Genomic DNA, 14,062 nt, shown 5'->3' on the forward strand with positions numbered 1-14,062 from the left:
GTGTATGCTAATATGGGAGTAGAAATAACTCTTTCAGTTACAGTTGCTTAAAAATACTGAAACATAAAACCAGAACACAATCAAAAGTCAACTACTGACTAATTACGCTTTCTTTATACATTTTCTCAAACATTTCCTTACAGCCCTTTAAATCATTCGGCAATTAATTCCACTTCTTTACGCCAACTACAGGGACACACTTCTGCTTTAAAGTAGTACGTGCAAATGTATTTATTTATTGTCCCCTGTATTCAACCTGTGTGACTGTGATTAACTCCTCCCTCCTCCTCCTTCTGTCTCCTCCCTTCTCCCTGGTCTTTAGGGGAGATCTGTGCATTTAATATCCAAGGACTGGAGGCCCCGTTCGAGGCAGTGGTTCTGAACGGGACGTCCGGAGAGGGCCAGCTGAGGGCCCGGGGCCTGGTGGACTGCGAGCTGCAGAAGGAGTACACCTTCATCATCCAGGCCCACGACTGTGGCTCTGGCCCCGGGGGCACGGAGGTCAAAAAGTCCCACAAGTGAGTAATGGACATTCTGACCGTGTGTCTGTGAAGGTTTGAGAGGTCCCCTATTATACTGTTTTTCATTAATATATTACAGGTCTCAGATAAATACAGAGCCTGTCTCTGATTGGCTGAAACACCAAAAAGATCATTGCAGCATTACCCATAATCCCCTCTGTTTCAGCCCTGTTTCCAAAGTGCTGATTCTCTGGGTACACAAGACAAAACATCTTAAAGTGGCCAAAATCTGATCAGCTCATTTTCAGACAAGTTTTTATAGAAATGGATCAGGACAAAAAGAGAGAGAATCTTTGTTCCTGAAACTTTCAGAGTCTCTTTCCACAGAGGGGACACATGTTGATGTAGAAGAGACATGAAGAAGAGGGGACACATGTTGATGTAGAAGAGACATGAAGAAGAGGGGACACATGTTGATGTAGAAGAGACATGAAGAAGAGGGGACACATGTTGATGAAGAAGAGACATGGAGAAGAGGGGACACATGTTGATGTAGAAGAGACATGAAGAAGAGGGGACACATGTTGATGTAGAAGAGACATGAAGAAGAGGGGACACATGTTGATGTAGAAGAGACATGAAGAAGAGGGGACACATGTTGATGTAGAAGAGACATGGAGAAGAGGGGACACATGTTGATGTAGAAGAGACATGGAGAAGAGGGGACACATGTTGATGTAGAAGAGACATGAAGAAGAGGGGACACATGTTGATGTAGAAGAGACATGAAGAAGAGGGGACACATGTTGATGTAGAAGAGACATGAAGAAGAGGGGACACATGTTGATGTAGAAGAGACATGAAGAAGAGGGGACACATGTTGATGTAGAAGAGACATGGAGAAGAGGGGACACATGTTGATGTAGAAGAGACATGAAGAAGAGGGGACACATGTTGATGTAGAAGAGACATGAAGAAGAGGGGACACATGTTGATGTAGAAGAGATATGAAGAAGATGGGACACATGTTGATTTGGAAGAGACATGAAGAAGAGGGCACACATGTTGATGTAGAAGAGACATGGAGAAGAGGGGACACATGTTGATGTAGAAGAGACATGAAGAAGAGGGGACACATGTTGATGTAGAAGAGACATGAACAAGTGGATTTTGCATGATAGGTGACCTTTAACATCTGGTCTGAGTGGAATTTCTTGTTGTTTATTTTTAATTTCTGAGTTGTGCCATTTTTTTAAAGCACTTTCAGCTGCACGTGATGTATGAAAAGTGCTATATAAATAAAGCTTTATTATTATTATTATTCACGTGACTATTTTTAAGAGCGGGATTTCTAGGATTTACTTTTTAACTGATCCGTTTAATCTATCCAGTTTCACATCCAGATGTTTAACAGCTGGTCTGCAGTGCTAAACGTTGTAGTTTTGCAATAACGCCTCGGAAATTGTGAGATAACTACGTTTTTCCCCCAATTATTTTCAAATGGGCAGAATGCAAATTACTCTCCCTTGTCCATAGTTACCATTTCTTCCTACAATAGTGATCGAAACACATTTTAATGGCAAAACAATTCTAAATGATCTGATTTCCTTATGGGAATAAAAGGAGTGCGGACATCTTTGTTTGCTTACACTGAGAGAAAGTTGACAATCATGTCATGCTGGCCTGAATAAGGGAACAAACTAAGCCATATGTTAATTTCAGAGGCATCATTGTCACACCACTACATTTTGAGCTATTGACTAACATAGCCTTTACATATTTGGATGTCAGAATGAGTTGGTCTACCTAAACACAGGACTTGATTGAATATAACACAATGAAACACTGGAGATTGAAGTTAAAGATCATATTGTTGTACACACAGTATAGGAGACAGAATACTTGCAACAGGTCGATCTGGGGCATTGAGGTGTTTGAGAGAAAGGATTAGACAATCAGATGTTCATATGGTTACATTTCATCCTGTAAGTTTCACCTTTCTTCAGCAAGAAACATACTACAGCATTACGACAGACAGGTTTTCCTCTAATCTAATCTTTACTGATGATATAACCAATAGTTGTTAGCCCTGCTATTGATTTAATCATTTGTATAATCACAACATCCTACAATGTGTTTCAAATGAGTATTGTTTTCAGCTCAGACCTGGATTGCCTTTGTGAAGTTGCTGAAAAGAAAAGGCAACCAAGGACAAGGCAACAGACAATTAAATAAACAAGATGTTTCATAATTCATATACAAAAGCCTGGGCTAAATTATGTAAAACTACAAGTACTTTTTGTATAATTCATCGTTCAATTGGCAATGGCTTAATTCCAATCAAATGTTCAGCTGTGTTTTGAAAACCGTGGTCATTTAGAACGTTAAATAGTTTATTATACTGTTACAAAATAAATACAAATTACATAACTAAGGATACAAAGGGTAGTGTGGGGCTGCCAGAAAAATACAACAACATGCGTCAAAGACATCCCAATCTGGTTAAGGGGGACCTATCATGCAAAACGCACTTTGTGATGTCTCTTATTCATAAATATGTGTGCGTCGGGGAACTCACGCAGCGTCAGAAAATAAAACCTTCTCTCTTTTCCTCCGTACCCAAATCTTTTAAAAACGGGTGTACAACGAGTGGATACAGATTTCCATCCGCTGTGACGTCATAGCGGCGGCGGACCCACAGAAAGTTGCTATCAGAAACAATCCCTGACGTGTTTAGGACGTCTTTGTTTACATTAGCAAGCCTCGCTAACACTCAGAGCTAACCTGTACTGGAGAGCACATGTGTTTAAAAAGCAGGAAATAAAAAAAGGAACTCACCTTGTGATAAACCCGCAAGATAAAAAGCATTTGAGCTCCATACTGTTTCAGACATAATCCTTGACGTGGTTTAAACAGGATGGCGTTTTATCACAGCAGAATTTAACTTTATCTCCGGTAGAATTCTGATTAGGCATTAGCTCCGCCTCCTCTTATTATTTGTTTTCAAGCTAAGGACCCAAGATCCGTGTTTCTCTCATACCTCATTCACACCAACGCAACTCCGGTTCAAGCTCCATGCTAGAGCTTTTCAGGTTCAGAACCGGTTCTTCGGTTTAGCTCCGGCTCTTTTCACACCGCCCAGAGTCCGACTGGTGCTGCGTCATTGCGTCATCATTTGCGTCATGACGTAACCGTTTGCGTGCCTGCTTCATAAAGCCAAACCGCGCGGAAACCCCTCACAGCGACAACAATGGCCGATTGTGCTCCAGCTTCCTCTGTACCTCTTCAGAAGACCAGATTCCCAGTAGGTAGCTGTTCTCTTCAGTGGACCACTGCTGCTTGTTAAGTTTCTCCATCGTTTTGTACAAACTGGATAAAACGCCGGCTTTTTGTTGTTGTTCAGGAGTTGATCCCGCCCCTGCCCCCGCCTCGACGTAAGCGTGACGTATGCGGTGCTTTTGCTCTGGCCGGACAATTTTTTGGTGCTCGAAATGAACCGGATTCCGGAGCTAAGAGGCTGCTCTGCTGCGGTGTGAACAGGAAAACCCCGTGCTTTTCAAGCTCCTGCTCCGAACCGGCCCTGAAACACCGTTGGTGTGAATGAGGTACAGAGGTAACATCTGTTTGGTATTTTGAAAAAAAAAACTTCACTGACATGTTTTATATAGGTATGGCCCTACAATATATTTTTCAAATATAGCATGATAGGTCCACTTTAAGGGAACTAGAAATGTTTCTAGTTAGTATTTTATAATAAAAGCACAATCATGTAAAGGCTCTTTAGATTAGTCCATAGTCAATTTGCCCAACAGAGATCCACATTCAACCAAATGCAATCATGCAATCAGCCTCACAGCAAAAAGCCTTAGTGTGTGCAAAGGAAACATTCATTCATTGTCCTATGAAGTCTGACGTACACATATTTCTGTCACATGATTTTCTCTAAGGTAGATTCTATTTAGAAATGACCTTTAATCATGATATGCACATCATAACTCCTGCCTGCACCTCTTTTACACTTAGTAAAGAAAAAGAAAAACACAGAAAAAGTCAATTTTACTGATTGTGTCACACGGGTAATGACTTTTACCGTTAAGTTCATTTGAGTAACAAAGTAATGAATACAAAAAAAGACTGCACTAAACCTGCCAGAAATCATGTTATTTTGTGTGTTATTGAAGAATGAAGGTCCGGGCATTAACCGCACGTCCACACGGCAGCGTGCGTTGAAGCTTGCCGGTGGGCGTGTCTGGCGTGCGACCAACAACCAATCACATTAATCTCCCGCCCCGGACACACAAGCACGCGGTTTGATTGGCTAGCGCTTGTACTGGCATATTATTTGATTGGCTTCCGTCGACGCTTGAGAAGTTGAACTTTCGAAGCGAGCAACGGAGGCAAAGCGACGCGACGGAACCACAATGCAGTTCGGCAAAGCGTGACGTCACCCCATTCAAAGTTAATGGGAAGCGTCTCCGTTGAAGCAACGCACGCTGCCGTGTGGACGGGCCGTAAAAGGCCTTCTACTGTGTCTTCATTGGACTCCTTTGTTTATTTCTAGAACATAGTCACATCACTAGGTAACACTCACGCTCCTATTGGCTAGCACATTGAACATGATAGGCTAAGAGTCGGGACATCTTTAAGCAGTTGACCAATCACAACAGAGCCGGCCAGCTAACCAATCACCCCCTCAGATCTGTACAAACTGTGATATTGCATTCAAACAACCTCAAAAAAATGAATCATGCAAATCTATCACCTCCAGCAAATATGGAGAGCTTCTTCGAGTGCTGCATTTAGAGATGATAAGATTAGATTCAAAATAAACTGCTCCAGCAGTCTTGAAGGAAGTTACTCCCACAAGTTAAAGTGCACAATTATACCTTCCTCCCACAGAACATTGTTTTAAAGATGCCTCTCAGACTCAACATTTGCAAAAATCGCTGTGAAGACAAAGTGTGTGTTCACCTCTCTCTCCTCCTGCTGACCACTTGGCTTCAGGGTAATCCCAGATACAGCACAACACACACCTCCACATGACTGCAGTAAAGGGGTCAACGGATAAAAAAACATTTGTCACACTTTGTGGCCCTCTTGATCTCAGCTTCAGTCTGAAATTGCTCTTCGCTCAGTCTTTCAGAAAACCAGCTCTGTCCACTAAACATCATCCATCTCTGTTTCACCACTCGACCTCTCAACCCTACAAAAAATGGAGCCAAGTACAGAAATGTATCATGTTATCCAGCTAGTACACACACACGCACGCACACATGCACACACACACACACAAACAAACAGGCACACACAAACACACACACACACCATGTATACATCACTTCAGGGGACATTACATTGACTTACATGCATTTCCTGGAGACTTATCCTAACCTTAACCATAACCAACACATGCCTAACCCTAACCCTAACCCTTACCCTAAAATTAATGATTCACCTTATGGGGACCTCCATTTTGTCCCCATAAAGGAAGCCAGTCCCCACACGTGACTGTGTAAACAGATGTAGGTCCCCACAAGTATAGTAATGCTAGGCCACACACACACACACACACACACACACACACACACACACACACACACACACACACACACACACACACACACACACACACACACACACACACACACACACACACACACACACACACACACACACACACAGTGGCACGTACTGTATACAAACTGGAACCTGGAATTATAGCAGCAGGGGTTTTCTAGCCCCAGGTAAAGTTTTAAATCTGTAGAGCGTAACTTGTGTTTACTTTATGGTGTGTGTGTGTGTGTGTGTGGTGTGTGTGTGTGTGTGTGTGTGGTGTGTGTGTGTGTGTGTGTGTGTGTGTGTGTGGTGTGTGTGTGTGTTGGTGGTACTTTCCATGCTGTTAATCATGTTTTATATCCGTTTCAAGCACCCAGGCATTCAGTTATATCAAATTAATACTTTCTATCAACATAACTCGGTGCCCGCTGTGATGCAGGCTCAGTCTGGTGAGAGCAGACAGGCCGACGCTGGAGGCGCGGTGCATTCAGGGACACTTTAACTGGCCTGTCCTTTCGCTGGCAACTCTCAAAGGACGAGGCAGGCCGTTTGCCGCACTGCTCGCTCGCTCCGATTTGGAACGAGGCTAACAGGAACGAAGAAAAACAAATCTCCACCTCAGGCTGAGCCCAAATTACACATGACACGTCAACAGCATGAAGGAAAGCAGTCAAGAAAATTAGCAGCTAAAGCGGACAGGGGAGAAGATCAGGAGTGACAGGGAGGAGTTTAAACTTCACCCTCCATTCTCCCCCCCTCCCGCCTCACTTACGGCTGCTGCCCTACTTCTCCCTTTCTTCCTTTCTTTTCTTCTGGCTGTCTACAGCTCAGCTAGCCTCGGCTGTCCACTTGAAAAAAAGAAAATGTTGGCATTGAAAGTTTCTGCAAACCCCGGGTACACTGAATGTCAAAGTTCTGCAATTTATGTTATACAACAAAAGACTACAAGATATGAAAAAGGATAACAAAAGTGTCTTTAGTAACGAGCACAAGACTTTCACCCAGGAGACCGCTGTTCATGTTTCAAGTAGTTAGTTAGTTATTTTTACAGACATCTGACTTGGTTGTCATGTAACGATATAATACAATAATGGTATTTTTTTTCTTCTGAATATAGACAAAGTGGTTTTGTTGTCTTGTCGTAGCTAATCGTTCACTGAGTTATGTGATATCAGGTTGTCATGTGATGCTACATCACTGAATCACTCGTTCATAGTTTTTTTTAACCTTGAGAAAATGATATTTTTCAGACTTTAAACAAAGTAGTGTTGTTGCCTTAACCAACACATCTTCCACAGTGCCTTTTTTATTTCTGCGAGACAAATACTACAATTGACACTCAGAAAAAGTCACGTATATTGAGCGGCTGTTATCGAAAGGTATTAGTTATAAGAATACATATTACAGTTGAAAATGTTTTCTTTAGTACCAATGACAGGACTTTACCCAGGAAAGCACTGTTTATATATCACACCGTAGATGTTTTAATAATTATCTTTTTCGGAGTTTAAACAGTAGTTTTATTGCCTTAACCTAAGTAATCTTTCACAGCCTGAACCAAGCTGTCTTGTGAGATTCTGAAAGCTAATGCAACCAACAATGCTCAGAGAAAGTGACGTGAATATAGCAACCCTTATTGAAAGTTATTAGTCATAAGAATGAAGAAAATAATTGAAGTGTCTTCAGTAGAAGCAGGACTTTCACCTTGGAGAACTGTTCATGTTTCTTGTGAGATGTGACTCATGTCATGTGACGCTATCCGACTGACTCAATGTCCATAGCTTTTTATAACCTGGTCAATTTTTTTTTTTCTGAATTACCAACCACCACAAGACTCTCACCCAGGCGAACTGTTCATGTTCTTGTGAAACCAAAAGTGGAGTTATTTGTACAGACATATTGTCAGGGTTGAGTGAAGCAGGCAGGACCCAAATGCAGATTACACAGAAAAATACCTTTATTTCAAGGTGTACACAGTGACGAACAGAACACTACCCTGTGAACACAGTCACAGACAAACAAGGAACCGACAAAGACAGACAGAAAAACCAGAACTTAAATACACACAAGACTAATCAAAGAAACAAGAGACAGGTGAGGAGGGAGGAGAAAACACAGGGGCACAAGGTGAACACAATCGGGTAATCAGACAGAAAGCAACAGGCAAGACAGGGGGTGAACACTTTTCAAAATAAAACAGGAAACCAAAGACAAGACAAAACACAGACAGATCGTGACACATATGACTCATGGTAGATACTGAGTCACATGTCTGTAAGTTTAACCTATACAACGATCTTTTGTTGCCTTGAACTAACCAACCTTTCTTAACATTACCCATATCTTGCTTTTTTTAAAAGCCTTATACAACAAACGACATTTAGAGCAAGTGACGTGTTTGGAGCTACTGTTATCGAGAGCTGCATGCTTCAAGAACGAAGCAAACCAATTATTCGCAGCCTTCACCACATGACCTTGTTTATTTCCTCAAGCTACATTTAAGAAATGACGCTCAGAGCAAGTGGGATATATTAAAAAACCGTTTTTGAAAGCTACAAGCTGTAAAACAATTATAACAGTCTTTAGCAACCATCACAGGCCTTTCATCCAGGAGACCACTTGATGTTGCTTGTGAAATTAAAAGTGGAGTTAGTTTTACCGACATGGTATTTGACCAGTTACTGAGTCAAACGTCTGTAGCTTTAACCTAAACAATTATATTTGTACTGAAATTAAACAAAGAAGATCTGTTGCCTTAACCTAACTTATCTTGCACAGCGTTAACCACACATTCCTGTGCATTTTACAAGCTCAATACAACAAACAATGCTTAGAGAAAGTCACATGTATATCAAGTCATCGTTATTGAAGCTCAAACACAGGAGATAGCTCATGTCCCATTTGGAACCAAAAGTTGAGTTGCAGCTTTGAATTTAACTTAAAATTATGTTTTTTATGAGTCTAAACCAATAAGTTGTGTTGCCTTAACCCTCCTATTGTCTTCGTTTCCCTTACTTTGGTGTTCGCGGTCAAATTTGACCGGTCCTGTTTTAACTGCAATTACATTAACACAAAAACCATTAATCATCACCACATTTAATTTAATTTCAAACTGTAAATATTGTATCAGACTACTGGTATACATGAACAACTGCAGTAAATATACAAAGAACAGACACTGAACATGTATTGCGTGTGTGTGTGTGTGTTTGTGTGTGTGTGTGTGTGTGTTTGTGTGCCAGGTGTGATTCACATGGGTGGATTGGGCACATAAGGGGGGAGGGACACATCTAGAGTGTGTGTGTGTATATGTGTCCTAGCATTACTATACTTGTGGGGACCTAAATCTGTTTACATAGTCACGTGTGGGGACTCGCCTCCCTTATGGGGACAAATTGGAGGTCCCCATAAGGGGAATCATTAATTTTAGGGTGAAGACTTGGTTAGGTTTAGGGTTAGGGTTAGGGTTAGGCAGGTGTTGGTTATGGTTAAGGTTAGGATAAGTCTCCAGGAAAAGCATGTAAGTCAATGTAATGTCCCCTGAAGTGATGTATACATGGTATGTGTGTGTGTGCGTGTGTGTGTGTGTGTGTGTGTGTGTGTGTGTGTGTGTGTTTTATCTGATCCGGATGGTTACTAATTCCTTTTCTTTATGGCGGTCATTTTTGTGACTGTGAAGGATATCATGAAGCCTTAATGCCATCGAATGTAAAACAAAAAAGTTATGATTGATGAAAGTAGTAAATCGGTCAGATTTGACCCGAAGACAACAGGAGGGTTAAGCAAACAAATCTTTCACTGCGTGTATAACGTGTGCCTGTGGGTTTCTGCAGGCTTGATGTCATAATGGCTGATATGAATCCTATTTGAAGCATTGGCATTACACTTTATAGTAGTTTTGCAGAATTGTACAGACATGTTTCTGTGTCTGACACGGTCCTCCTTTCTGGCAGCCCTTCTAGCTCTGTTACACATCCAGGGTTTCAATATTGCATCAGACAGCCTCTGCACTCACAATGCTCTCAACCACAAAATCTGTCTCTTTCTCTATCTTCTGCACACAAGTAGAATGTTGTTTACTTATCGAAATGTCATGTCAAACTTTGAGCTCAGCATCATACTGCATAAAGTGTTATATTCCTCCAATCTGTGAGACTTTGTCAGAAGCAACAGACAGCTCCACACTGTAAACACTTTTGTATCCGAGTCAGAGCACCGATATATGAGAGTACACATTCAGTTCTGATTACAGCGCTTACTTTGTCTTTTGAGATATTCTGCTCTGCTGCCTGTGGGAGCTTTAGTCAATTGTCAGCAAAGCTCAAATGAACTCACCCTAAACTCCTTGAGACTGTTTCTGCTCCGGTCAGCTTTAAATGAAACACAAATTAATCTGCAATAATGTAGGCCTGACCTCTGCCAGATGAACAGTTTGTACTGAACTGTGAAGTGTACTGAGCCGTTGTGATGAAGATACATGATAAATGTACATCTTGTGTGTCTATTAATGTAACACACCCGTGATTCACCTGAGACATTAAAGCAAATGCTTAAGTGGGGTGAAGTACTGCAGGTCTTTTTTGAGAGTAATCATTTTACGAAGAGATTGAGTTTATTATAACAACCTTACTGAACTCAAACTTCATCAGTAAAGAAAGAAAATAATGGCTGTGTAGTTGCTGTGATATGAAGGAATAAAATGGTGCCTCACGAACAATACATTACTGTCAAGCAGAGCTGAATAAGTTCACATGTTTCAGCTTCAGTAGTGGCATGGCTGTATGTAGGTCAATGTGAGTCGGTTAGTCAGAACATCACATTGTTCCAGATTGAAACATCCCAACAACTTTTGGATTGATTGCCATTCAATGTCTGCCAATCATGGTTCCCAGAGGATGCATCGTAATGATTTTGGTGATCCCTTGACTTTTCCTCTACACCTACAATGAGGTTGACAATTTTGATTATGTGTGTGATTTGTCTCAATTATCAGATGGATTGACATCACATTTGGTACATTACATTACTTTACATTTAGCTGGCGCCAAAGCGACTTACAATAAGTGCATTCGACCAAGAAGATACAAACTTGAAGAAAACAGATTTATTTAAGTACATCAGGTTTCATAGAGCCAAACATTTCAAGTGCTACTCAACTGGCTTTAGGTAAGCCAGTCCTTTATTAGTATAAAAGTGCTTTGTTAGCAATTATATCGCTCGAAGTGGAGTCGAAAGAGATGAGTTTTCAGTCTGCGCCGGAAGGTGTGTAAGCTATCTGCCGTCCTGATGTCAATGGGGAGCTCATTCCACCATCCTGGAGCCAGGACAGCAAACCCACGTGTTTTTGCTGATGGGAACTTGGGTCCCCTTCGCAGCGAGGGCGCAGCGAGTCGTTTGGCTGATGCAGAGCGTAGTGCACGCGCTGGGGTGTACGGTTTAACCATGTCCTGGATGTAGGAAGGGCCAGATCCATTCGCAGCATGGTAAGCAAGTACCAGTGTCTTGAAGTGGATTCTAGCAGTTACTGGAAGCCAGTGAAGGGAGCGGAGGAGCGGAGTGGTGTGGGAACATTTAGGAAGGTTGAAGACCAGACGAGCCGCTGCATTCTGGATGAGCTGCAGAGGTCGGATGGCACATGCAGGTAGACCAGCCAGGTACAGAAACACACAACCCTTTTAGGATTATTGTATTTACTTTATTATAATTGCCACCTCTCTTCAAATTGAACCAGAATCACCGTGTGGGTCGGGGACCCTATCCCCTCACATGTTTGATTCAAGAGAGTAAAAGATAAATACCAGAGTAGGACATTGAAAAAAAAAAGATAACATGTCTGACCTTTTCTTCACTTTTTGAGCATGTGAAAATTCAAGGGAAGGCAGGTAAGTTTATTTATATAGGCAATTTAACACAGGTCAATTGCTTTATAACATATAGAAACACTTTATTAAATTACTTTAAATAGAAAAAGTCAAGACAATACAATTAAAACAATCTATAGAATAAGACAAGTAAGACAAAAAGTTACAGTGGATATTCATATTTATTACATTTATTAGAAGGCAACAAGAACAGAAAATTCCTTGATAAAAAAGGACAGTTTTCCGCGACCTTGCCGTTTTCCGGTCATGTGTTCTAATGTTCTGGTAGTTTGTAAGTGTATCTCTTTACATTGCTGAAAGTATCCGGATAAAAAGGCCTGTGTGAGAAAGAAACTTCTCAGTTGCTACCAAGTAGTAGCAATGTAGCTTTAGCCATTAGCCTTTTCAAGGTGTTTGGGGTGGGTACAAGAACAACCAAATATTCTCCCTTATTAGCATCTGAAGGCTCGGAGTTTCTCTGCGCTTGTACTTCACCATTCCCCTCACACTGGAAATGAGTAATTAGGCATAAGGGATCTCACACTGCCTCGCACACTTGTCATATTCATAGTAATCTTTCCCAGGACTCCCACCTCACCACGACACATGTATTTAACACCGGCCCAGGGGTTAAGTGCCTGGAGGCTGTCGGGGGTGTGTGTGTGTGTAATGCATTTACAGCAGGGTTAAAGGCCCGGGGGGTTGTGTATGTGCTAATGTGTGTAAGTGAGAGAAAATGTGATAGTAATTGAGACACACAGATGTTTTATCGTGACCATGTAACTGCACATTAACACATGTTGGGTGCAGCAGTTATTATCATTAGTGAATTTCCGAGGCCTGTATGTGTAGTTGCAGTTTGGAGAGGATATCTCACTGAACAGATATGCACACCACACACACAGGCTTACAAATCCCACATGCTGAGTCAAATACACACTGATATCCCTACATTTGCATATAAATAAGATAAATACTGTAGCTGGGGATAGGCACATTCTGCCACCATCTTGCATACAAATACAAAGACAAGCACACTCAACATTAACAAGAAAAGTCAGTGTCTGATGAGTGAAGAAGTGGGCCAATAGCTGTGCCTTGTTAGCATAAGCTGTCAAGATACATTTCTGCAGGGAAGGACCGGGGGAATGTGTCCATTTATTTCACCAAGAATCTGAACGCTGTGCTTGCTTGATGCTAATATGAGTGAAACCTCATTCTGTCAAAACCTGTTAGTTGATGAGGATATAACTCCTGCCAAGAAAAGCAAGAGAAAGATACATCTAGTTTAGGAATATGTTGTTTATTTCCAGCTAACATAATGTAATAGGAGAGTAAAGTCTCTGTGTTTCAATTATGAATATGCAGCGGCAGGAAATGCACCATCTGTGCCTGTCTGCTCCAGTTATCAGATGAGAAGAAGTGACATCCGATTCTAACCGTGATCAAGGAGTCCATCAAGTGTTTGTCAGCAAGACGGACATACAGACATTTAAAATGCATGCAAATGCTACTAAAATATATATTTGGTCAACCTTTTATGAATTTGACGTTTTCTTTCGATCATCTTCTCGATTTTCCTGTTTTCTGTGGCATAATAGAAAACATACTTGAAATGTAAAATAAATAAGGAGGTAAAACGGTGAAACAATGCCTGCAAGAACACAATAGGCGCTTTCACACCGCAGTACTTTTCCCAGTATAGTTCCGAAATGTCGCGTTCACACCCAAAAACATCCGGAACTAAAATGAGTTCATGAGAACCTTTTTACTTCCTTTTCTGTCCCTGCTAGAGAGAGTGGGAGAAAAAGGTTCCCATTTTTGTCATGCTACCTCTTTTATAACTGCACAACTTTCCTCCATACTAAGGGACTGCGCATACAGTATTTCATTCTCAGAGTAAATTGTCATTTTCTTATTGTATTTACTTTTTAACATATAGTTGTTGTAAACATTACAGTTTTTAAATTAGCTCTCAAAATAGTTCTATATTTGGTCCTTTTTAGTACAACTTGATTTATTTATTTTACAGAGTTAATCTATTGCAGTGTTTACACCAAAGCAAACTCCTTGTGTGTGTAAACGTACATGTCAGATTCTGATTCCAAGGTAAGGTGCAAGAATAAGTTAAATATGTACAAGTAAGATATAATGAGATACAACAGGATGTAATATTAATATGGT

The 14,062-nt window shown here is 41.1% G+C and overlaps 1 protein-coding gene across 1 annotated transcript in view; it reads left to right on the plus strand.

Moving 5' to 3' along the window:
- Positions 1-273: 273 nt before the first annotated feature.
- The window catches only part of LOC117536199 (calsyntenin-2-like), a gene marked incomplete at its 5' end in the record, with an annotated part of 180,449 nt that continues 166,660 nt past the window's right edge, over positions 274-14,062 (plus strand). Inside the window, one exon of the mRNA XM_034200966.1 lies at positions 274-518. Within this exon, the coding sequence (XP_034056857.1) occupies positions 274-518 (245 nt within the window). The remainder of the gene's footprint in view (positions 519-14,062) is intronic.

Source organism: Gymnodraco acuticeps, unplaced genomic scaffold (assembly GCF_902827175.1).
Source record: "Gymnodraco acuticeps unplaced genomic scaffold, fGymAcu1.1, whole genome shotgun sequence".
NCBI lineage: Eukaryota > Metazoa > Chordata > Actinopteri > Perciformes > Bathydraconidae > Gymnodraco > Gymnodraco acuticeps.